Genomic DNA, 26,518 nt, shown 5'->3' on the forward strand with positions numbered 1-26,518 from the left:
TTTGGGGCACGTGTAGACACGGCCTCAGTAGCAGATTTAAGGGTGGCAGTCCTGAAACAAAGACATTTCAAAAATCAAATGGAAAGAGAAATCTCTGAGTTGCAATTTATTTGCAAATTTGACTCTCTTAACCAAGGATTAAACAGAGACAGGGAGTGGCTCGCACCTTACAAAAGGAGCGTCTCTGCCCTAACATCTCCACATCAGACTGACAATAGGCCATATCCCCCATCTTATCTGACCTGTTTTTTCCTCGCTTCATACATACCACTGATAATGGCCCTTTTCCACCCTGACCGAATAGACCTTGTCAGCTCTGTCCCTCCCTTTTAATGGGACCCCCACTCTTGAAATACCCCTCTGAAACCACCCCCCACTCATGCATCTGATGAAGCGGGTCTTTGCCCACGAAAGCTTATTCTCCAAAATATCTGTTAGTCTATAAGGTGCCACAGCTCTATGCTATCTCTAGAGAACTTCAGATAGCTCAAGTGTGGGTCACTCACCAGCATAGACTTGCCACAGAAGGTACAAGATTTGAAGACCACAAACTAGGGCATGTCCCACTCCAAGGGCACATCTAAGCTAAGAGAGGTAGTCTCACTACATACTACACTAACATGGTACTATTAGAAATTAACATTGAAATTAAACTAAAGAACAGGGTAAAAAAAAAACACAAAAATGATCACTTTGCTGAGGCAACAGAGGCTGTTCAGCAATAGCTGGGGGTGATAAGAGAACTGAGGATGCAGAGCTGGCTGGGCAGGCCCCTTATATTGCTGCCTGAATGCACAGCACAAGAAGGCTCCAGAACCAAGCCAACAGATACCACTGAGGGAAAAGTCTCCAGTGATGATGCATGTGGCATGCACATAACTAACATGGAATGGACATAAGCAAGCCATCAAAGAAGTTCTCATTTCCTTTCTGTATTTCATTAAATATTATATACCTTTATAATGTTCCTTCTTGTTCATCCCCTTCCTAAGGTAAATAATACAGCCCCCCACAGCTCTCCTCATGGCCCAGCACTTACCCTGTTCTGCCAGCTCACCAGCCTGGGACTGGGATCAGAGCACAGGGACTTACCCCACTCCAGAAAGTGCTTCAGCCCAGGAGTGGACGGAAAGCAGGGTCAGGACACTGGGGCTTACCCTACTCCACCAAGTGCTGCAGCTGGGGAGCAGGGTTGGGATGCTGGGGCTTACCTGGATCTACCAAGCAATCCAGATAGGGAGCAGGGTTGGAGTGCCAAGTCAGGGACTAATCCTACTCCACCTAGCTCTGCAACTAGGTGGGGAGCTGGGGAGTAAGGCTGGGCTTCAGGAACTTACCCCTCTCTTCCAGGTGGCTCCACCCGGGGACTGGGGTCTTACCTCTCTCCATCTGCCTGGTGCTTCAACCTGGTAGGAGTAGGACGACAGGGCTGGAACCTACACTGGGACCCTGCTGCTGGGCTGAGGCACTGGCAGATGGGCGGAAGACAAACAAGCCCTTAAAAGAAGACCCTCACTCTCCAGGGGTGTCCTTGGATCCCACCAGCATGCTTCTCCTTCCTGTCCTTCTCCCACCCCAATCTTTACCAACCTGTCCAAAACCAGGGCCCAGCCCAATGTTCCCTTCTGGCTATGCCACTGCCCTAACCTACTGTCCAATTCAGTGAGTCACTCCATTCTTACAAAGTTATTTTTATTTATCAATGATTAATACAGAACAGTTATTCCATTAAGAAAAATGTTTCTTATAAAATCCGTATAATCCATAGACAAAAGCAGCAATTCAATAATGTTTACTATCCTTCACTATTTTTTTTCCTGAAATGACGTAGAAGGAACAGCATACTTTGAAGAGCCAGACTCCTCTTCCTTTTCATGGGGACGTTTTCTAGTTGTGGTTGTTGGCTAAAAGAGAGTCAAGAGCATGACTGTGCAAGTCAAACACAAATACTCAACACCTTTAATTTTAACCTGTATTCAGAATGAAGGCAGAGTCCAACTATCATGCCAGCTGTTAAGTCAAGATGATTAATAAAAATCCCTCCTAGCTGTCTCCCATATGCCAACTGAGGGCAAAGCCACCATGAATAATGGAAAAAGATTCAGAATTATCATCATCATCTGCACTCACTAGTACCAGTCCTTAAAACAATTTATCAAGCTGACTAATTCTCTATCTTTCTTCATCAACTATCATTTAGTTACCTCACATTTGTCTTATTTGTCCAAGTTACATCAAACTCCCCTACAACTCCCCCATGTCATTTTGTTTTTCTGGACTGACACCAACCTTATGAATTATGAACACTGAGAGGGTCATTGCATAAAAAAATCTGACCAAGGAATTGCAACAAATTTCTTTCATACTAAATGAAAGCACATACTACAAAATTCTGACTACAAAAAGGCATTTATTTACAGACAGGAAGCAGAAATAACTACCTGTCTTAAGAATGGAATGATCCTTATGTTGCCTGCAAGACAGTGGGGGCTAGCAAAGGCCTCCCCAATCAGCAAGCATATCTGAACCTCTAATGTCAAAGAGAGAGAGAGAGAGAGAGAGAGATTTAAGAGGAGCCCCCCATTGCACATTTTCCCCTAAAAAAGCAGTAAAATAATATACAGTAAACCGTCAATTTAACAGACTAATAGAAGAGAAGGGGTGTCCTTTAATGCCAAAAGTCTGCTAAATCCAAATAGTTATACTGTATGACAATGTACTGACCTCCCCAGCCCATTCATCACACACTCCTGGCCTTTGCTCCCCCAGACCCCCACTTCCCTTCTCCCCTCCTGCCCAATTCTTCCCTTGACACTGCTCTCTCCCAACTACTGGGAGAGGAACTGCACACCCTCCTGGCTCCTTCCACCTCCCACGGCTCTCAGTGCACTAAGCACTGTGGCCCCAGCCATGGCAGCCCCAGCTGCTCCAGAGGCCCCAGCCCGCACCATGGCTCCTCCAGCCCCAGAAGCTCCAGTCACTCTGGTGGCCACAGCTGCAGTGGCGGTTCATCCAGCCCCAGTGGCTCTAGTGAGCCACCTGTATTTATTTGGGGGAAGAGTGGCTGGCGGACAACGTCCAGTATTTCCAAAGTCCGTTAAATCGGGGTCTGTTAAATTGAGGATTTAACTGTAAAAGCAAGCACCCAGCTTGCCACTCTCACACTTATCTTTCCATTGTACCATCTTCCAGCGACAACCCTGAACACAGCCTCAAGCCTTAAGTTAATGTCACTTCTTCCTAAGGTATTAAGTATCTGGATCTCTAAAGCTCTTATGCAAACACACATAAGCATATGGTTAATTTTAAGCATATGAACAGTCATATTGAAATCTCCTGGGGCCATTTTTGCACTTAGAATTAAAACACATAGTTAAGTGCTTCATCTTTGATGATGCCAACATACCAACTGATTCTACTGGTGAAAGGTATGGTAACTGGCAGAGCTAACCAGTACACTCATCCCTGACTATACAAGCACAATTGGTTCCCAACTTTCCGCTCGTAAGCAAAAAGTCATAAGAGGGACACTAAATTCCTATTAAAATACATGTAAAAGTCTGTGATTGGTTCCTAACTCAGGGAAGGAGTGGCAGCAGGTGATGCTGCTTTTAAAAGGTGAGTGAACTTTGGGTTGGGAGGGCTAAAGGCTGGGGGTGGTTTGGGGCCATGAACAGGAGGGAGGGTTAAAATCTGGTGACGGGTTGGGTCCGGTAGGGGGGGTTCAGGTGTCCGTGGTTTGGGGCCACGGCGGGGGGGGTCAGTCTGCAGGGCCACAGGGGTCTGGCTGCCGCAGTTTGGGGACGGGGGGTTGGCAGGGGGGTCAGGCTGTGGGGCTGCAGGGGGTAAAGCGGCGGGGGATGGGTGTCTGGTTGCTGGGCTGGCAAGGGAGTCTGGCTGTCATGGTTCGGGTTCATGGGGCCAGGTGGGGAGTGGGGAGTCTGGCTGCAGAGGATTGGGGCTGCGGGGCTGGGGCGGTCAGACTACAGAGGATTGGAGCTGCAGGGAGTGGGTTATGCTCCTATTAGTGGCAGGGAGTTCACTCGACGAGTGAACTAAGGGAGGCATATGTGTCCCTCGTTTAAGCGAGTAATCGTAAATAAAGTACTCATTTAATGAGGATGAGTGTATAACGCTACATAACAATAGCCTGAAATTAAATGTTTCTGCAGTGTAAATATTCAAAATAATCAATTTTTACTACAGTTGGATTTCTTTCAAATCTCAACTCCTCTGCACATAAAATATGTTGTTTTAGTCCTACTATGATGCTGTATGATTGAAATATGACCATTTATATCAGGGGTCAGCAACCTTTCCAAGCTGGAGTGCTGAAATTTCACCTTCTGACCTCTGTATACAGTCTGAGTCCCAGTGATACTTTTAAAAGTCAGCAATGAAGGGTCCTGTGGCACCTTTTAGACTAACAGAAAAGTGTAGACCATGAGCTTTCATGAGTTAACTCACTTCTTCAGATGCTGGTCCTGGAAATTTCCAGATTTCCAGGACCAGCATCTGAAGAAGTGAGTTAACTCACGAAAGCTCACGCTCTAAACTTTTCTGTTAGTCTATAAAGGTGCCACAGGACCCTTTGTTGCCGCTACAGATCCAGACTAACACGGCTACCCCTCTGATATTTTAAAAGTCACTAATACTGCTACTTACAACACTCATTAGTGAATAAATTAAGGTACAGAGCTTTACCATTTATGTGGTGGTTGGTAACATTAGCTGGTTTTTTGCTAATCCACAGGCAACATGGATTCAAGCAAGCTCCCAGCTGCATGGGGGACGGGACTGAACTCCCACCTCATGTGACAATGCAAATTGGCTCAGGTGCCATTCTTTGCACCTGTACCGCAGGTTGCTGATCCTTGATTTATATCTGTGATATGCCATTGTTAAGATAACTGCAGCAGAACTTATGTACGAAGTATATATTGTAAGGCATCAATGGCAGAGTTGGGATTTTTCTAATATAATTCTGCTTAAACACATGTCATCGCTGTATCTCACAGTAACAGAGAGAAAGCCATGCTAGTCTATATACTATCAAAACAAAAAAGCAGTAAAGTAGCACTTTAAAGCCCAACAAAATAATTTATTAGGTGAGCTTTTGTGGGATAGACGCACTTCTTCAGACCAGGTCTGAAGAAGTAGGTCTATTCCACGAAAGCTCACCTAATAAATTATTTTGTTAGTCTTTAAAGTGTATCTCAGAGGTGTGCAAAATGGGGAGAGGCTGGTTCTCAGACTCATCCACCTCATAAAAGTATGTTGAAGTATGTCTTTTTTTTAAATGTATGCTGTAACAAAGTCCCTTGTCAACCCCTATGGGTCCCTGCGCCTCCTGGCGGTTTTCTCTGTTGTGCCTCAGAGATTCACGGAGACTCCTTATCTGCCCAGGCCTTTCCAGAGGCAGGAGTCTCCGCTTAGCGAGCCATCCTCGAGTCCCAACTGGGGGCGGATAAAATCAGTCCCCTTGCAGACCCGCGCCTGTTATAGTGGAGTAACCCTCTGGGGAAGGGTGGGCTGAGTCCAGACCCGCCCTCTACCCTGGACTCCGGCCCAGGGTCCCTATGAGGTCAAGAGGCTGCTGGCAGGGCCTTCACCCCTGCCCCAATGTAGCAACCTCACCCTGGGCCACTTCACCCACCACTTCCCTGTGGTACCCTCCTGCTCCTGCTCTTCGGTGCACCTTCCAAAACCTTGCCCCCTGCAACCAACTAGGGGGAACCTTTTATAGGGAGTGCAGGGCCTCCACTGTCCGCTGACTGCTGATTACACTTAGCTGTGGCTAATGGTTAATGAGGCCCCCCGCTGTCTGCCTTAATTGGGAAACAGGAAAGCATTCCCCCATCAACCAGTATACCTGCCTTCTTGTTGAATTCTGTAGCTCCCAGACAGCCGTCTGTCACATACCACCCCCACCCACTCAATACCAGGGGGTTGGGCAACTTGGGACATCATACAGTGCATCCTAGAAAGTCCATCCGCTTTCCTGTTCAGTTTACCTGCCCTCTGCTGCACCTTAAATTGAAGGGGCTGTAAAGATATGAACCACCGGGTCACCCTGGCATTCTTCTCTTTGTTCCGTTGCATCCATTGCAGCGGAGCGTGGTCTGTAACTAAGACAAACTGATGCCTGAGTAGGTAGGATCGTAAGGCCGCCATAGCCCACTTGACAACAAGGCACTCTCTTTCACCCACTGCATATTTTCTCTCCCTGGGGAGCAATTACCTACTAAGATATATGATTGGGTGTTCCTCTCCTTCAGATACTTGAGACAAGACCGGTCCTAAGCCCACGTCTGACGCATCTGTTTGTAAAATGAACTCCTAGGTGAAGTCAGGGGCTAACAGCACTGGGTTGCTATAGAGGGCAGTTCTTACACCTTCAAATGCAGCCTCAGCTGCTTCAGACCATTTTACTGGATCAGGGCCTCGAGCTTTTACCAAATCTGTCAGGGGGCTGGCTCACGTTGCAAAGTGGGGAATGAATCGCCGGTAATACCCCACTACCCCTAGGGAAGCCCGAAACTGCTTTTTCCATTTAGGCAAAGGCCACTGCTGTATGGCCTCTAGTTTATTTAACTGGGGCTTTACTACCCGCTTCCCTACCACATACGCCAGGTGCTTGGCCTTGGTGAACCGCACAGCACATTTGGCCATATCTGCCATGAGGCCAGCTTGCCGAAATGTGTCTACGACGACTTCTACCCTTTCCAGGTGAGACTCCCAGTCTGGGGTGTGTATAACTACATCATCTAGGTAGGCAGCTGCATATCTGGTATGGGGCCGCAACAGTTTGTCCATCAGGCACTGGAAGGTGGCTGGCGCCCCGTGGAGACCGAAAGGGAGAACCGTGTAGTGGAATAACCCCTCAGGTGTAGCGAATGCTGTCTTCTTCTTGGCGTCTTCAGCCAGTGGGATCTGCCCATAGCCTTTGATTAGATCCAGTGTGGTCAGGTACCGAGCGTTCCCCAGGCAGTTGACCAACTCATCAATACGCAGTATAGGTTAAGTGTCAAATTGTGAGATTTCATTCAGCTGCCAAAGTCGTTACAGAAGCATGTAGTGCCATCTGGTTTTGGTACTAATACTATGGGACTGGACCACTGACTCTAAGATTCTTCAATTATACCCATTTTCAGCATCTTGTGTCCCTCCGCCTTGATTTCTTCCCTTTTGGCTGCTGGGACCCGGTAAGGTCTAATCATCACACGGGCCCCAGGATTTGTAATTATATGATGTACAGCTTCCGATGTTTGACCAGGTTTCTCTGCGAACACATCCTGGTTCTGGGTGATCATGTCTAGGGCTTCCTTTCTCTGGCCTGGTGTTAACTCAGGACCTATTTTTAATGGTACTTTAGGTTCATCCAGAGGGTGGTTCTCTTCCTCACTTTGGGCCACCAGACAGGTCTCTCTTGCCAGGGCTTCAACAGGTTAATGTGATAGACCTGTTCTAACTTTTGCCGTCCCGGTTGGCGTACTTTATAGTTTACTTCTCCGATTTGTTCAATAACCTCATAAGGTCCCTGCCACTGGGCTAGCAACTTATTCTCAGCAGTGGGGACCAACACCATAACCCGGTCTCCGGGCTGAAATCGTCGAACTCTGGCCTGGCGGTTGTAATAGGTCTTTTCGGCCTCCTGAGCCTCTTCCAGGTGGCTCCTCACTATCGGAGTAACCTGAGCTATGCGGACCTTCATTTGCATCACATAGTCCACTGTGTTCTTTCCCCTGCTTGGCTCTTCCTCCCAGCTTTCCTTTACGATATCTAATATGCCTCGGGGGTGGTGCCCATACAGCAATTAAAAGGGGGAGAACCCAGTGGACGAATGGGGTACTTCCCAGACAGCAAACATGAGGTAAAGCAATAACATGTCCCAGTCCTTCCCATCTTTACTCACCACCTTCCAAATCATTGCCTTGAGCGTGCAATTAAATCTTTCCACCAAGCCATTGGTCTGAGGATGATAAACTGATGTCCTCAAGGTCTGCACATGGAGCAGGTCACAGAGGTCCTTCATTAGTCAAGACATGAACAGGGTGCCCTGATTTGTTAGAATTTCCTTTGGGATACCAACCCAAATGAATATTTCCACTAGTGCTTTGGCGATGATCTTGGAGGCTGTGTTTCAGAGGGGCACAGCTTCAGGGTATCTTGTGGCATAGTCTAGGATTACAAGTATATACTGGTATCCTTGGGTAGTCTTCTCCAGTGGACCCACTAGGTCCATCGCAATTCGTTTGAATGGGACCTTGATAACGGCCCCCCTAGTGCCTCTGCCCCTCAGATGGGGCCAAGAGCCGTGGAGCTGGCACTCCGGGCAGGAGACACAGTACCGGCGGACACCCTCATGTATCCCCGGCCAGTAAAATCGGCGTAGAATCCGTGCCTGTGTCTTTTCCACCCCCAGGTGTGCCCCAAAGAGGTGGCTGTGGGCTAGGTTCATGATAACCCGTTGATGTTTTCAGGGTACCAGGAGCTGGTGTACCTCTTGCCCTTCGTCCTGTGTGACACGGTACAGCAGGTCCCTTTTTATGATAAAGTAAGGGCCGGGGCCACGTGCCTTGCCCTCTACTGGTACCCCATCAATTTCCACCACCTCCCTTCTGATATTGGCGTATCAGAGGTCCTCTGCCTGATCACGCCCAAATGTCGCTCTCTCTGGGCCTGCCAGATTCTGCCCTGGGGTGGCCTCTCCCAACTCCGGCATCGCACCTGTTGGGCTGGGAGCAGTGCTGGTCTCTGCCTCCCCCACAGCCTCTGACCCTCCTTCCATTGGCCCTTGAGGGTTTTCTCCACCCTGCCTGTCTTCACTTTCTTCTTGTGCATCCTGGGGGAGCTAGTTTGTGCAGGCGAGCCTTTGAGCCTGCATCAGAATACATGTGCCTATTTCCTTAGCCGCCGCCCTCTGCCTCTTTGACTTCTGGCCCCTCCCTGGGCTGAAACACAATTCTTGGGCCAGTTTGGCGTACACTGGGGTATGTAGCCCTTCATCTTCTACCTCCCTGTGACTGGGGGGGGCTCCCCTGATCCCTGCTCTTCAAGGGGTAGCAGGCCACTAAACCGTGGGAAGTCCCTTCCTAACACTACTGTGTAGGGTAGGTGTGGGACTACCCCAGACTGCACCTGTGTGCTGGACCCCCGAACACGTATCTTCACCCTTGCAGTGGGGTAAAAGTTTACAGTCCCATGGACACAAGTTACCCCCATGCGTTTTCCTGGCAATAGTTGCTTGGGCCTGACTAGGTTCCTTGAAATTAGGGTGACAGCACTCCCTGAATCTACTAGCACACAGGTCTCCTTTCCCTCTACTCGTACGGGGCGGGTATACTTGTGGGGGGCACCTGCCACTCCCACTAAATCAAGCAGGGCACATGGGTCTGACCAGTCCCCGAGGTTACACTGCATTGGTTCATCTTGGTTGGGGCACTGGGCAGCTATGTGCCCCAGCTCCCCGCACCCATAGCATCTGTACGTTCGCCCAGAACCCCAGGAAAAATGGGACCTAGCATTAGCGTCAGGTGGCCGCGGCTCCTTTCCTACTGCCTCTGATCTCTACAGCCCTCTAGCCCCCCCCTGCCCCCCCCCACTTTTTCTTCTCCAGGACCCACTGGGTTCTGGGGTCCAGGACCTGGTAATGCTCGAGCTGGTGGCCTTCCTTTAGGAGTAGGCCTGGTGTCAAGCGAGTGTGAGCCAGCACTCCACCAGAACAACTACCTCATCATATGTAGTGGGGCCCTGTTGGCCCACCCACTCCTGGAGGACCAGGGGTCATTTCCTCATGAACTGGTCTATCACAAGAATCCCTAACATGTCCTCAGTGGTAGGGGCCTCGGGGTGCAGCCATTTCCGGATGAGGTGGACCAGTTTGAACAGCTGAGCCCTTGGTGGCTTCCCCTCATGATACCCCCAGGCATGGTACTTCTGGGCCCTGGCTGCTGTATTCGCCCCTAGAAGGGGCAAAATCTCTTCCTTGAGCCTAGGATAGGTATTGGCATGTTCTGCAGCCAAGTCGTAATAGGCCCTCTGGGCATCCCTGCAAAGAAGAGGAGCCAGGATACTGGCCCATTGCTCCTCTAGCCAGGCTCCTCGCTGTGCCGTTCTCTCAAACGCAAGGAGATAGGCCTCTAAGTCATCTCTGGGCGCCATCTTGGGCGGACAGCCCGCGGCACTCAGAGCTCTCACCCCCTCACTCCCGGGGTTCAACCTGCCAGCTCCTGAAGCTGGCTGACCACTTCTCTAAGGACGGCGTGGTCTGCAGCAGCTTAGTCTAGTAGGAGTGTGTTGGTTTCCTGCTGCACCCGGCTGGCCTCCTGCTGGGTCACTGTAGCTTGTACTAATGCCTGTACTAGCTCCTCCCTTTTGAGATATTTCCCAATGTCCCACACCTAAGTGCTCCTTTTTCTGGTTTTTTTCTTTTTCTTTTTTCCTCTGTTTTCCCTTCTTTCTTTTTACTGCATGTGGCCGCACAGTGATTATCTTTTTACCGCGTGTGCGTGTGCCGCACAGTGATTATCCCACTCCTGACACCAGTGTGACAAAGTCCCTTCTCAACCCGTGGGTCCCTGTGCTTCCTGGCGGTTTTCTCTTTTGTGCCTCAGAGACTCATGGAGACTCCTTATCTACCCAGGCCTTTCCAGAGGCAGGAGTCTCTGCTTAGTGAGCCATCCTCATCATAGGCAAGTCCCAACTGGGGATGGATAGAACCAGTCCCTTTGCAGGCCCATTCTAGTGGAGTAACCCTCTGGGAAAGGGTGGGGGGAGTCCAAACCTGCCCTCTACCCTGGACTCCGGCCCAGGGTCCCTATGAAGTCAAGAGGCTGCTGGCAGGGCCTTCACCCCTGCCCCAATGTAGCAACCTCACCCTGGGCCACTTCCCCCACCGCTTCCCTGTGGTATCTTCTTGCTCCTGCTCTTCAGTGAGCCTTCCAAAACCTTGGCCCCTGCAACCAGCTAGGGGGAACCGTTTATAGGGAGTGCACAGCCTCAGCTGTCCAATGACTGATGATTAGACTCAGCTGTGCTAACAGTTAATGAGGCCCCCCACCGTCTGCCTTAACTGGGAAACAGAAAAGCATTCCCCCACCAACCAGTATACCTGCCTTCTTGTAGACTTCTGTAGTCCCCAGGCAGCGGCCTGTCACAATGTATATTCACATCTATGTACCAGTTAATAAAGTTTTTACATTCTGCATACTTATTTTCTTACATGGGCTGAAAAGGGTTTTTTCTTCCGTATGAACGTAAACAAAATTTCCATTGGTTTGTTTTATATTAGAGAGGTTGAGAGGGCTTGCTAATTCCAGAGTTGAGAAAAGTTTGCTCACCCCTGCTGTATCTGAAGTTATGAATAGTGACTATATATCTGTATCTCATATGTGTTTGCACCTGGGTAACACCAGTTTAGCTAACACCTAGTGAGTGGACTATTCAAGTTTGATAGCCCATTAATACACTTAGCTCTTACAATGGGCCATAGATGAAACTCATCATACCCAGAAAGATCTTCTGATGGACACCTCAGAACAGATGTGGGCAATGGCTTGATGTTTACAGGGGAAGCCACGTAAGGACAGATGATCTCCTCATGTGACCATGGACGCCATCTTATGCCAGTAACTTTTCACAAACTGGGCTGTAAGCTTTGTTTGAAACCAAAAATTTCCAAGCATATAGCAAAGGGTATAGAGAACCCTGCAATGACTCCATTTTGCCTCTTTCCTGTCCTGATTCTCTGAACTGCGTACTTACAACTAAAAAGGATATTCAACTATGGACTGAGGCTCTTCCAATTTTTTTGAAGTTACTAAAGAAATTTTACAAGGTAACAATCTATAACAGGGACCATGTTTCCTTTAATTTTTTCCACCCCAGACTGGAATTAGTTTTCCTGTGAGCATCAATATAAAAGTGATATGTTGCACATAAAATTCATCTGAGGGAAGTGAGGCCAATGGTTTTCCGAATGTAGGACAGGGCTATGGGTTGGGGTGCAGGAGTGTGAAGGCTCAAGGATGGGACTCAGCTTGAGGGGCTCTGGCTGGGACAGATTGTTGGGGTGCAAAGGTTCTGGGGCTGCAGTGTGGGCTTTGGGGTTCAAGAGGGTGTTCAAGATGGGGCAGAGAGTTGAGACCCAGGCCTACCTGGGCAGCTCTGTGCTGCAGTGGACAAAGAGGGACTATTCCCCGCCAGCCCTAATTGCGTCACTGCTTGGGGAGAGGCATCTCTCACTGCTGCAGCCCTGAGCCCTTTCATGGAGGTGGAGAAACTAGTTCATGAACTATATGCCATTTTTACAATTGAAGTGCAACTTAAGGAGCCCCTGTACCAGTGTTCCCTGTAAGCAGAGTGCTCTGGGGGTCTACCCAGCAGAGATTCAGGTGCTGCCCAGCTCATTAGCAGAATGCTCACAGCTAGCAGCACCTGCTTCTTTTGGTGGTGCATAACCACACATGCCTTGGTGCACATAAAATGTATCCTACCCATGGATGGAAAAATTAGAGGGAACACTGCCCCATACCTGATTTACTTTCCACCTACCAGACTGGGGAGAGGGAGGGTCCTCAAGGCTTCTACCCTGCGGCAGGGTTGTGGGGTTAGGAGCTTCTGCCAGAGATGAAAGGTGCCTGTTGGGGGTGAGGGGGTAACAGTTAAAAGATTCACCCCCACCCCCAACAGCTTGAGTCATGCTCCCCAGACACACACCCCATCTTATCCTCAGCAGCCACTCCCTACAGCTCCCAGCTATTAACTTTACACAGAGAAGCAGCAGCCAACAGTGTGGAGCTGCTGCTGCTGTAACTCCTCAGGGAGAGGCAGCAGCAAAAGCAAAAGGTATCTCTACAGCTCCCAGATACTGCCACTGCCTCTCCCCATGGCCAGAGCTCCCAGATTGCAAACCCAGTAGCTGCTGTGCAGGAAGGTGGCCTGGCAGCACCACATGATCCAGTGGAGCCAACAAACCTTGACAAAAACTGGGGGGCTAAGAGTGGGTGGAATGTGACCCCAAATGCCTCCCTGGGATCTCACAGCATCGGGCCTGCAGGGTGCACCTGTCAAGGCTTGAGGCACCAGCAGGAATGGGGCTGAAGCCAAGAGCCTTGGCAAGCACCTCCAACTGGGCACAAGCCCAAAGATATCCCTCCCAATGTGGCTGAAGATCTGAGCCCCAGCAGGCATGTCCAGTTCTCTAACTTCAGAAGACTGTTGTACAAGGCTAAAGCATTCAGTAATTTTGGGCACCCCTGGTCTAGAACATAACTTCCTCAAACCTGAGAGAAGAACACTAATTATTATATGCATATTCTCTATTAATTATTTTAACTCTCTTTGTTTTCTTAATAAATCTCTAGATTTTAGCTAACAAAGGACTGGGAGCCGTGTGATTACTGGGTAAGCTCTAAATTACATACTGATGTGGTTAAGTTGCTGATCTCTTGAGAGCAATGTTACGTTTGATTAAACTGGTGTTCAGTAACCATTCCACATAAAGTCCAGTGTCTAGGGGGTGAGATAAAGGCCTACATGACTAAGGAGACCTCACTGACTTCTTGTTGACCAATACGGTGAGACAGACGCTTATTTTTGCTACTGGCTTGGCATATCTACCGAAAGAATAATCACCAGTTTGAGGTAAGTGCCTTAGTTTTCAGGAGTATGTCCTGAATGTAGCATTCTCAGCTGTGAACCACTGAAATGGGAGACAGCTTCTCAAAAGTGTTTAAAATGAAAACTAATCATGGAAAAGAAAAGAACATACCAGTCTTGATATCCGTGGTGGATGCATAGAGACTTTTGCTTGTGTGAGTAGCTCTTGAAATGTGTTCTTCATACTTTCATCCTGTGATGAATAACAAACATTTAGTTCCAGATAAGGTTTGGAATAAAGATATGTCTGGTCAGGTGAGTCCTGTGGTTTGGTCATCGCTCTACCCTGTGATCCTCAGGTTAGGTGCCCAGGGTCAGTTTCCCTGGATTTGTGAATGCTGAAGAGGCTGCACACTTACTAGTAATTCCTACAAGTTAATTAGGAAAGATATTAAGGGACTCCCATGAGAACTGTATTCAACTCTCTTCAGCTCATGATGGTGGGAGATTGGAATAACTACCACTACAAAACCTTTCTTAAACGCTGCTCTCCCCGCTGTAGGTCTTGAGTAAGCCACTGGATTTTCCGTCTACATATTTGATTAATTTTAGGTTAAACATGAGAAAAAATATTTCAACAGTAAATTGGAAAACTTCCCAGTTAAAAACATATTAATTTTAAGGAGGGCTGTCAATCGCAGTCAAGTCAGACAATACACTCCAAAAAATTGTGATTAACTGCACTGTTAAACAATACCAACGGAAATCTGTTAAATATTTTGGGTGTGTTTCTACCTTTCCCATTATACTGATTTCTATTACAAACACAGAAAGAATATAAAGTGTACAGTGTTCACTTTACATTATTTTTATTATAAATGTTCGCACCCAAAAGGATAAACAAAAGAAATACTATTTTCAATTCACCTCATACAAATAAAGTAGTACAATCTCTTCATCATGAAACACATAACTTAAAAATGTAGATTTTGGTTTTTGTTACATAACTGCACTCAAAAACAAAACAATGTAAAACTTAAGCCTACAAGTCCACTCAGCTAACACTTGTGAGGGTTTTTTTTTTGTTTTGTTTTGTTTTTGTTTTGTTTTTTGGGTTTTTTTAGCAATTTCCTGAACAAGTTAGGTTAAAGATTACTGGAACTAATGCTGCCCATTTCTTGTTTACAGTGTCACCTGAAAGCAAGAATAGGTACTCATATGGCACTTTTGAAGCTTTTGTTGCAAGGTATTTATGTGCCAGATATGCTGAATATTTGTATGCACCTTCATGCTTCAACCCCCTTTCCAAAGGAAATGCTGCCATGCTGATGGTGGACGTAAAAGAAAAAAGGGTTAACTCAATTTATGAGTGAATGACTGAAGGACTGAGAAAAGGGCAAGGCAATCTGCGGTGTGCAGAATGGGGGGAGATATGCCATTCCATAAATTGAGTTCATAGTATTGACGATGTCTGTTCCAGCAGTGAAGGGGACGGTGCCAGGGAGAAAGTCAGAGATGTAGAGTATGGTGCAGGGCTTTGGTGCTGCATTTGCAATGCTGCCTTCCTTGGTGCTGCAAGGGCTGTTGGGTGTTCCGGTGCTGAGGGTGCCTGTGGGGGTGGTGAAGTTGGCTGCGCTGATGGTGCCTGCAATGTGGAGGTGGTCGTCAGTGCCAATGGCTTGGCTATGGTAGCTGCCAGTGCCTATATTGCCCTCAGTTCTGGTTCTCTTGATGTTGGCACTGTAGTCACCAACGATCTCGGTTTTGAGGCTGGAACCACCGTTGAATGGGAAAAGGTGGTGCCGGGCACAACAGGCTTATCGCCAATACTCATTCTGCTCTTTGAAGTGTCAGGCTGAGCTCTAATCTTTTTAAGAGAAACAGCCATTGATGACAAGGCTCTCTGCTTTTTGGTAGATTGGTCAGAGGATACTGTGGAGTCTGATGTTGACGGATAGAGAGCTTTATCAAAAAGTATCTTCCACAGCCTCATTTCTCTATCATGGCAGGCCCTCGCAGTCAACTTACTGAAACAAGGGCATTTTTGCAGGACATGAGCCTCGCCAACACAACGAATGCAGGCTGAGCGTCTGCCAGAGGCGGGCATGGCCTTGCGACATGTTTCATACTTTTTAAATCCCAGTGAATCCAGTATTTTGGATTTCTCTCCCCCCCCCCCCCCTTTTTTTTTTTTTTTTTTTTTTTTTTTTAAAAAAGAACATGTAACAACCGGAGGTAATTTTATATAATCTACCATGAAGCAACAAGGAAAAATATTCTTTTTTTTCCCCATTTTAAACAAGTACTAACAAGAGAGATATTAATAGCCTAACTTATAAACTATGAAATTATGAAAACTATTAACAATTCTGTACAATCTCACGATAAGGGAAATGCTGAGATCAGTTTGCTCCATCCACTGTTTGGGGCTGCTGAGAGGAACTGCCAAGAGCGGGACTGCACACGTGGGCAAAAAAGCATGAACACTGCAAGGTGCCAACTATGCATGCGCAGTTTGGTTGAATACTGGCTGCGGGGAGAATAGGAAAAATGGCAGTCCCATCTTACAGTATTCCTGTCAGATGAAGTAAGCTTTTCCTTAGCTGCGAAATGAGCCAAGATTAAAATCCTGCATATAAAACTCTCTTTCTAAATCATCAAAGTCCCCGGCTGTGGTGAAAATGTGTATGGTCTATTAAATACTGAATAATTTGTCATATTTCCTTTTCGACAGAGCAAGTCGTCTTATGACGATGTAACCAAGGAAACTCTTCCATACTGTCTTCCATTCAAGAAAGGACCTGTCATGCTGAGTGGGTCTCTAATGACCACAGCAGTTAACCTTCCTTCAACTGCTGGCTCACTCCTTTTCAGACATTATTAATGTCCTTCAAAGTCAACCCACTGAGCTCTTGTTGAATTTTAATTAAGAAGGAGCTTTAAAGCCATGAGAAAAACTATTGTAGGCCAGCTTATTTAGGTAGTCTAGATAGCCATGTTTCTTGAGACTTCTTACATATGCCAGAACAACAAATAGGCAGCATCCCTCCCAGAACGTTATTGTTGTACTATTGTTTAAATACATATCTCAACACATACCTGAAGCCAGGGATGTTCTAAGGCTTTTTCCGTGGTAAGACGTTTATTTGGATCCACTACTAACAGCTTCTTCACAAGATCCAAAGCTGAGATAATAGAATAAGGTGATTGGCATAATGCCAATAATCAAATGACTCCCTAACTTTAAATTATCCAATGTCTTTAAGGGAGTAGGACTGCAAGTTATAGTAATAAAATAATCTAAAATTTTCAGTTTAGAGAATGAAAACTGAGCAACAGCAGAAGCATTCTCCATTAACAAGTAAACATTTCCTGCTTTGTAAGCCATTTCACATACTCACTGTTAAAAGACGATTCTGAATACACATGCTTTACTCTGCCATCCAACAAAATCCTCTTTTGCTATTATTGTTGCTGATTAGTAAATAAATACTAAGGCCTAAACTGTTCCTAATGCTTGTAATACTGCAAGTGGAGTTGTGACCACATTTAATTGTGGGTGCAAAACCGTGTTCTTTTAAAAACCTATCTACCAGATTGCACCAAATCAGGCCGTTAGGTTTCTAAATGGAAGCAAATTTGCCATTGTTGTTGGAGGCTGGGTTGAAACCTAGCCAAGGTTTGGTGCCTGAGTCTATACTGCCTGAGGCTATCTCTACACTTACCAAAATCTTCAAAATGGCCATGCTAATAGCGACTTCGAAGAATACTAAAGAGGCGCTGAAATGCATATTAAGTGCCTCATTAGCATGCCATCAGCCATGGCACTTTGAAAGTGCCACATTTCGCTCCCACGCAGCTCGGCTACACAGGGGTCCATTTCGAAAGGACCCCACCAACATCGAAATCCCCTTATTTCCCCTTATGCCCTTATTTTGAAGTGCCGCAGCCAGCTGCATGCTAACAAGGTGCTGCATATGCATTTCAGCATCTCATTCATATTCTTCGATCTGGCTACTTGCATGGCCATTTTGAAGTTTTTGGTAAGTGTAGACACAGGCTGATTGTCTATAATTAAAAATCTTAACAGTAACACATGCATCCAGAAGAGTCTTACAGAGCTGTCGACTGTATTTTTACAACAATTTTGTCCACTCAAGCATTCTAATCAGGACCCTAAGACTTTTGGCTTGATTGTGTAACAGAAAAACTGCTTAACAAGCATTAGGAAAAAGCAGAACTTATACACAGGATCTTGGCTCTTCACTATTTCTGGCAAGTCTGTTGTATGACTGGGACTACTTATGACTTTAGCATAACTTTCATGATTTTAAATTATATTTTCTCCTATTGTTTTATCATAACTTGGATATTGGAACTACTTTGGTCAACTTCAGACCCTTCAGAACAGGGTCAAATTTAGTAAGGTTCTTAGAAAAAGAATAACCTCAGATGGATAAGAAACTCCTCTGATTGTCCAGACCAGTTAGTGAAAGCTGCCCAACTGAAATACTAAAATTATTTCATGTCTGTAAACAGCTATGAAGACAGACAGTGCCACAGCAATAGCTAGAATAGTCATGGCAAGCAAGGCGGTATCGTAGTGCAGATCTCTTGGGCAGCAAGCCCAAGCCAAGGCTGGTACTACCTCTCTTATGCTTCTATTTTTAGTGTACTACCTGAAGCAGAACTAGTGCAGGTACCTCTCTGAGGCCTGGGATTCATAACTCCCAGCTGAAATGCAAACGTGCCTAAAGATATCAATTAAAATTTTAGAGGGTCAGCAAAATATTTCTATAGCCACTAATGTAAACATACCCATATCTGACACATGCTTCCATTCTCTTGGAATAAATGTATATTCTCCGCGGGTAATTTGATCTTTCAGAGACAGCTGAGTATTTTGTTCATTAAATGGTGGATATCCACACAGGCTAAGTAAAAGAGGAAAAAAATAAACTAAAGCAACTTTTGCCATAACAGTTGAAAGACTGCTTAACAAGGTATATTTCATGATTGAAATTAAATACACACGTTAGCAAATGTAATTAACTGAACTCATAGGGCCTCCACCAAGGTATGACTGTTCCACTGGAGAGTCAGCCATGAAGTTTCTTACCATACAAAGAGAATAACTCCTAAACTCCAGCAATCCACAGCACGGCCATACCCAGCTGTTCCAAGTGAATTTAGAACTTCAGGGGCGAGATACGTGGGAGTACCGCATAAAGTTCTCATAAGAGATGATTCACCAAGAATCTTAGATTGTCCAAAATCTGTAATCTTGTATATGAAAATGTGTTAAAAACAAATAAAAATTGATTCAGACTAGAATATGCTATACAAGCCATCATGTAACTGTAGAGATTTCTCTTTCTAATTTCCAAGGCATTTTGCCAGTCTGCAACTAATGCAATAAGGAAGGTCTACCCAGAAGAGGACTTCAGCAGAAAACTCACCTGGACAAGAGAATCAATTTTGGAAGATGGGACAAAGATCTCAGTTTTAGTGCTAGTAAAGAGTCAAATCAAATGCTAGTCTGAAGTATTCTACTTATCCCCAGCTTGGTGAATAACACAAGCAGCAGTATTATACATTCATGCATACATGAGAGACTACTGCATGTAGAATTCAGTTTCCAAACCTACTCAATACTTACTCTCTCAGACAAAAATTCAGCCTGACTCTAAACAGTGTGGATAAGTTCAGAAATGTTCACCATGACTCAGTGACTAGGACTACTGACATGCTTGTGAAGCATATATATTCAAATTATTACTATGTGAAATACTAAATGCAAAATGTCTTACTCATGCTTGTGGGTATGTATTAAAATATGCACAACACATTACCTCAAGACTTTCTCTATTTTTAACCTCTCATTTATGGATAAGTATCAACAATCTTATTGTCACGGTAATTTTATTTTGTGTTGGAATTTAATATTTAGAGAAGAATTGCTGAAGAACATCCCAAAAGCTTCTGAATAAAGAACATCAATATAAAAAAGATCCAGAGATAGAAGCTTCTTCCTCACCTTTATAAGACAAGTTTCTTCAGAAGATGAAAGTAGCACATTCTCTGGTTTTAAATCTCGATGTATAATACCATTTTCATGAAGGTACTATGCAAACACATTTACATACAAAAACAACAAAGTGCGGACATTAAAATGTGAACTTCCAGTTCCTTCCAGTAACCACAATAAAATTAACTGAAACACATTCTTTTGAGAACTGCATTTGAAGCTATACGATTCTCAAAGCGATTGAAAATATTTAAAAGCAGCAAGCACTAATCTCCGTAGGTGGACTACATTGAACAGGAAAGCAATGCCATCCTTGCAGTTCATTCACATGCCACATTATCAGAAGAGATCCTTCATGATGACACTAAGGAATTTTCTTCTCCATCTGTCTTTTATTAAGGTTAACAGACAATATATTTTTCTGTATTCAAAACCTCTTAAATTAAGTACACTCCCCCTGGCCTAGTTTGCAAAGTTAACATTACACACGTGCAGCAGCAATTTTTTTTTATACTGGGGTTGTTGATAGCCATTGAACCAGACAGTAACCCAGCCATGTCAAACTCATGGCCAGGGGGCTGCATGTGGCCTGATTGGTTTTTTCTGTGGCCCATAAATAGATGTTAATAAAATATCTAAGTGCAGCCCGCCCAGTCACACACCCCTCTTTGGCACAAATGAGCAGCAGGGGGAAAGACTAACACCAAACCTGTCTCCTCGGGCTGTGTGTGTCTGGTGCACGTGTTATAAAACACCAGGGAGACAAGGGGGTTTTAATACACATGCGCATGCCACAGACAGAAGGAAGGATATGTGAACTCTCTAAGAGAGATGGTGAAATGCACATTGGCTGAAGTGGAGAGGGGCACCAGCCTGCAGCAACAGCAGGTAGGAAACCGCAGGGAACTGAGCAATGGACAGAGGAGGCTGAAGCAGAGATATGAAGAGAGAGTACAGCAGGGTGCAGTGAAACCCCTGTGGTCTGAGGCGGAGAGGGGCACCTGCCTGGGACAGCTGCAGGTAAAGAGCTGGGAGGGGCCAGAGCAAGGGGCAGCAGAGGAGATATGGGGGTGTGTGCAGCGCAAGCCTCAAGGGGCCTGAGGGGGCAGTGCAATGGAGGGGAATACAAGCCCCAGAGATTCTGAGAGCAGGGAAGAACACGGTGCAATGGAGGATTGCAGTGCAAACCCCAGCATGTCTGAGAAGGAAGTGCAGAGAAATTGTGGGGTTGCGGGGAGTGCCACGTAAACTGGAGGGAAGGGAGTGCAGTGCTCCTCCTTAGGTGGAACTGAAAGGAAATCTCCTTTTTGGACATTAGACAATAACCACAAAAGCTGTGAGATCCTAGTCTTTCTCCTCATCATCCCTTCCCCTACTGGGGACCACTGAAAGGGGATGGGGAAAAGAGGAATCTCTAACCTCCATATGGGGAAAGACTGCTCTAGGGTCAGGGGAGGGGTTCCACTGTGTTGTACTCACCCTATACAAAGATGAGAGGGAAATACATAAAATTAGCCAAAGCATCATTCAGACCTGCTCACAATGATTCAAAAAGCAAACCCAGTAAAATGGAAATGTTCCGACTTAAGTACCCTAAGCAACATAATAGCAGGGATGTTCTACCAGCAAGCTAGCGGTGATCAGTTTCCCTCAGTCCTAACCTTCATTCTCTGAGTCTGTAGAGCTCCATTCCTCTCAGATAACACTTCTTTAAATTAACTCTTGCTGTAGTTCCTTACAGCCATAAATCTCTAAGCCCATTCATTGATTCATTCATGTTGGTAACTCATGACTTTCCTGTGTGGTAGGTTATCCATTTCTAGAAACGATGAAACTGACAGCACGGAGTGCAGAGCTAGCCACAGAATGGAGGTGTCCTGACACCAGGCTTTGCTTGTTCACTGCAAAAGCATCTATCCCTTCTTTCTTAGAGATACTTCGGCTTTTCTGATTTGGCTTTTCTCCATGGTTTACTTTTATCATCAGTGTTTTCTCTCTCTGTTTTCCCTCACTGCTAGGTGTGTCTTTTCTGAAATTTTATGAACTACTAATAAAATTATAAAACAAAATTGATAATAAATATTAAATTCTCAATTAAAATTATGGTACTATTTTCAAACAAGCCCTGAAAAATATGATAAAATACACCTAAAACGATATAGAATAATAAATAATTATGACTTACCAACAGAAGTACATTTTCTTTGGTGGCCCTGAAAACAATCAGTTTTCATTTTTGCAGCCCTCAGTAGGCTTTGAGTTTGACACTCCTACTGTAAATGCTTCATATGATGTAACTAACTCAAGCCTCGGGTGCTCCTGTACCCTCAGCAATCCTAGTTCTAACACTACTGCCTCTATAGTACTAGCTCATGCTAAAAACTGAGTAATTGAGTAGCAGCATATCCGGAATTCAAAAACTAGTTAGTTCTCTGCCATTGGGAAAATTATACCACTTAATCAGAAAAAAAGTTTGTATGTAGGACCTAGAAACTACTTTGATTATGATCAGTGCACTAAAGTAGTAGAATGGGCAGTTTTTCAATATGCATGAAAAATAGCTTTAAGACTCTTTCAGTGGTACCTTGGTTCTGTAAGACTCAAAAAAGACGTATATAAATAGGTTAGTTATGAACAGTGACTAAAGGTGCCAGTTCACCCCAATACTAAAATATTAGAAAAATACATATCATAGATAAAAATCAATCTCCAATTTGGTATTGCTTTAGGGCTTAGTATAAGCAAGAACAAAATTCAACCAACAAAACTTCATTTCTTATCTCAGATAGCTGCAAGATGCAAAATGAAGCAAGATAGAAATAAAGAAAGTCCCACTATGGAGAACTGATCTGAAAGAACATACAGGAAGTGACAAAGAAAAATTTATGGAAAGAGATAATTTTTCCACAATATATTCATAAAAATATAGTTACCATTTCATGAACATACTGAAGAAAAGTCTGTTTAATAAGCGTAAGACCTAAGTAATTCACACTTCAAGATATTAAGTGAGATATTAACCTGTCCTCTGATGGACTGAAACTTACATTTCAAGTTCCTAGTAAAATACTTCATCTCAGATTTTAGTTTATACCGCAAAGAATATTGTATTGAAGCCTCTTTTGTCCTTCACACCTGGTAAATGTCACATTGGCTGTTGACAACATTAATATGTTATTACTTTATTCCTTATATTTTTAAAATGCATTCTATGGCCCCTCTGCTCTGTTTAGGTAAAAATGCACAAAGCAAGCCAAATTGTGCACACTACACTAACTGGTATCAGAAAGGTAGCTGTGTTAGTGTGTATCTTCGAGAACAACAAGAAGTCCTGTGGCACCTTACAGACTAACAGATATTTTGGAGCATAAGCTTTCATGGGCAAAGACTTGCTTCATCAGATGCTGATAATTCAAACTATCACTCCTTTGAAGCAATGGAACAGTTAAGCTTTAGCCTCTAATGGCAGCTGATGAAAAGTCAGAGAGAGAAAAGGAACAAAGAGGAGATAAATGGATTCTCCTCTTGAAATGTGCCTTTGCAGTGATTTAACTCAGATTTAGAAAGAAGGCAGCCTCTAACATTTCTCTTTCTAGATGAATAACTTCCACTGAGGACTCAAAATGAACACTCCAAATAAGATTTTGGAACAGAAAGACTACAACAATCATAGGCAAGACTGTCTTTCCCTATCACTAGATTCTCTCACAATCTTTGAAGTATCTATTGTTTTTTCTGGAAGAGAATGGACACTTTCCATGCTGATTGGCCTAACAGCTAAAGGAACACTGGCTGAAATCTTTACTCTGAATAAGGAGAAGAGTTCATTTACTCCTATGAGAACACAAGCAAGCGCAAATGACAGAAGTTACACTGACTGCACAGTCAGAGTTGCAGCAATAATTTTTCTTAGTACAAATTCAGGACTATCTACCTTCACAGCCAACAGCATCTGATAAAAATACAGCTTGCAGGTAGCTTCCTTCATCTTGGTTGATCTCGACACTCTGTCATACAACTCTCCTCCTTCCATCCTGGAACAGAAGTACAGAAAGATTCAATATACTTGTTTCAGAAGTTAGACCTCACTGGACAAGGGTGAGACAGAAAAGCATCTCCAGTGAAAAAGTAAAATACATGCATTTCCTGAAATGCATCCATTGGGCACATTTGTAAATTCTTAAGCATGATCTGCAAAGAAATAAGAAATTGGTCTTCATCTGGCTAGAACTAAACCCACGAAAGACAGCAATGCTATTAGTAGGAAAGCTGAAGAACTATTCCAAGAAAGTTCACTTGGTAAAAAAAAATCTGGTCTTCATTTGTCCATGTAGCACAAAGCCTTGGAATCAAACTGTATTTATCACTCTTCTGTTTGACAACAATCACAAGACTCACCTTCTATCCTCTCTGGGCAGCCAAGAAACTTCATCCTTTTTAGTATACAAACCAGTAGCTTCAAGCAATGTATGTTCTTATTAGCTTCAGACTGTACTACCTGGGACTGCAAGTGAAGGCCATGCAGAAGTTGCAACTGTCTCATCATCTGGCCACCCACTTACCTTCTCTGACTCCACACGCAGTCCCAGATCCAGGAAGAGAAGCCGACATTGAACATTAAAGTACCCAATGATCCAGGCTTCTGATACTTGAGACTCTCTCAGACTAAGTTCACTCTAAGCTGAGCAGCCCTCTAACAAGCTCCATGCAGGGGCTGAAGGTAGGTGCACAGAGCATCAGTTCTGCCTGCTGGCCTCAGCACAGAGCTGACACAAACGCTGCAGGCTGGGGGAAGAAGATGAGGGGGCACATCCCTCCCCTGCTCTTCACAGTTGCAGCACCTCCTTGCTGCAGGATGAGGAGGGGGTGACTCCCTATTCAAGCTGTGGCTTCTCCATGCTGGGAACAAAGAAGAGGATACCTCTCCTCCATCTATGGCTCCCAACCCAAAGGTGCCCCAGTGTTGCTGCTGTAAGGGGACAGGTACTCCTTTCGTCACCCTCACCAAGCTTAGTGTGGGCCTTCCCAGACTGAAGGACAGACGCCCCTCCTGACCGTGCCTGCTGGAGCTGTGACAACCACAGAGAAGCTCTTTTCACCTGGCCAAAAGCTGCTGGGATAGTTCTCTCCCCCAGGGCCAGCCTGAATACCAAACCATTCATCCCTAGCCCGTCCCCCTCATTGCCAGAGTGCACCCCTCTCAGCCAGAGCCCCAACCCTCTAATCCACCCCTATATCTTAGCCCCACCCCAGAGCGCTCACTCCCAGCCAGAGCCTTCATACCCCTCATGCCAACCCAGTGTCCCAGGCCTGAGCCCCGCCCACACTCAACCTCTTGGCACCATTCCTGCCACATGAAGTTTGTTACGTGCACAAATATGAAGGTGATGTGTTATACATTACCTCCATACTGGTGCACATAACAAAATTCATTCTGCACAGGAAAGGAAAAATTACAGAGAATACTGCTCTACACTTCTGTGATCCACTTCAGCAGCTGCAATTGACCAGGATGACAGGGTAGACCAGAGTTTCCCAAACAGTGTTCCACGGAACCCCAGAATTCTGTGAAGTGAAAATAAGGATTCGGCCCGAAAAGTCCATTACAATAACATTTTGGGTGTGTCTACACTAGGAACTAACTTCAAAGCTAGGCACTACTTCGAAGTAGTCAGCAGAGAGTCTACACACATTTACCCTTACTTGGAACTAGGGAGCCCAACTTCTAAGTCCTTACTCCATTCCTGGGAACGGAGTAGTGCCCTTCTTTGAAGTTTACTTCGAAGTAGGATGTGGGTAGACGCTCAACTTCGAAGCTGCTTACTAGCAACTCTGAAGTTACTTTTGTAGTGTAGACACAGCCTTTATGATTTAAAAAATATAATTAATGTTTAAGCATTTATGAATTTTATTAAAAACAATTTCATTTGTGTTTGCCGTGAGAAAGGTCCCTGTGTAATGTTAACTTATCCAGAGAGTGAGGACAATGTCACTACTCACTGCTGCACATGCAGTCACTCAGTGGTGAACTCACCTTTTATATATCACTGTATATTCCCATACTTACTCTCCGGAAGCATGGATCATTTTGGGACAGCTTACGTCAAGAATATTCAGCTTTATCATGAGGGACTATTTGCCAATTGTTTGGAATGAGTCCCATATGAGGAGAGGCTAGACAGACTGGGCCTTTTCAGTCTAGAAAAGAGGAGACTGAGGGGCAATATGATAGAAGTATATAAAATCATGAATGGTGTGGAGAAAGTGAATATTGAAAAGTTATTTACTTGTTCCCATAATATAAGAACTAGAGGACACCAAATGAAATTAATGGGTAGCAGGTTCAAAACTCATAAAAGAAAGTTTTTCTTCACACAGTGCACAGTCAACCTGTGCAACACCTTACCAGAGGACACTGTGAAGGCCAGGATTCTAACAGAGTTTAAAAAAGAGCTTGATAAATATTTGGAGGTTAGGTCCATAAATGGCTATTAGCAAGGGGTAAGGTATGGTGCCTAGCCTTTTGTCAAAGGCGGGAAATGGATGGCAGGAGACAAATTGCTTCATCATTGTCTTCAGTTAACCTCCTCTGGCTACTGTCAACAGACAGGACACTGGGCTAGATGGACCTTTGGTCTGATCCAGTATGGCCATTCTTATGTTCTTACCCTTTGCCAGCACATACTTGTGTGAAACTGGGTTCTGCAATTACGCAGCAACAAACAAGAAATACACAAATTAACTGAATGCCATGCCAGATATGCAAATCCAACATTTCTGTTTAAACCAAATATAAAAAGAATTTGCCAAGAAAAACCACTCTTCACGTTGAAAACTGCCAATATAATGTTTTTCAGATTCATTTTTGTACACATTAAATGTGATTTT

The 26,518-nt window shown here is 45.0% G+C and overlaps 1 protein-coding gene across 3 annotated transcripts in view; it reads right to left on the bottom strand.

The window, feature by feature from the left end:
• Positions 1 to 1,716: 1,716 nt before the first annotated feature.
• CHEK2 (checkpoint kinase 2) overlaps positions 1,717 to 26,518 on the bottom strand; it is a 55,187-nt gene continuing 30,385 nt past the window's right edge. The window contains exons 8-15 of one of the 3 annotated variants that reach the window (XM_075012580.1): positions 23,565 to 23,664; positions 19,640 to 19,726; positions 18,722 to 18,885; positions 18,421 to 18,536; positions 16,702 to 16,787; positions 13,775 to 13,855; positions 12,556 to 12,621; positions 1,717 to 1,904 (exon numbers count right to left, since the gene is read on the bottom strand). In XM_075012580.1, coding sequence (XP_074868681.1) covers positions 1,806 to 1,904; positions 12,556 to 12,621; positions 13,775 to 13,855; positions 16,702 to 16,787; positions 18,421 to 18,536; positions 18,722 to 18,885; positions 19,640 to 19,726; positions 23,565 to 23,664 — 799 coding nt within the window. In that variant the 3' untranslated portion in view covers positions 1,717 to 1,805. Of the gene's footprint in view, positions 1,905 to 12,555; positions 12,642 to 13,774; positions 13,856 to 16,701; positions 16,788 to 18,420; positions 18,537 to 18,721; positions 18,886 to 19,639; positions 19,727 to 23,564; positions 23,665 to 26,518 lie in introns of all 3 variants that reach the window. The other 2 variants (XR_012647991.1, XM_075012581.1) reach the window with 2 other exon arrangements.

This window comes from Carettochelys insculpta, chromosome 18 (assembly GCF_033958435.1).
Source record: "Carettochelys insculpta isolate YL-2023 chromosome 18, ASM3395843v1, whole genome shotgun sequence".
In the NCBI taxonomy this organism is placed as follows: domain Eukaryota; kingdom Metazoa; phylum Chordata; order Testudines; family Carettochelyidae; genus Carettochelys; species Carettochelys insculpta.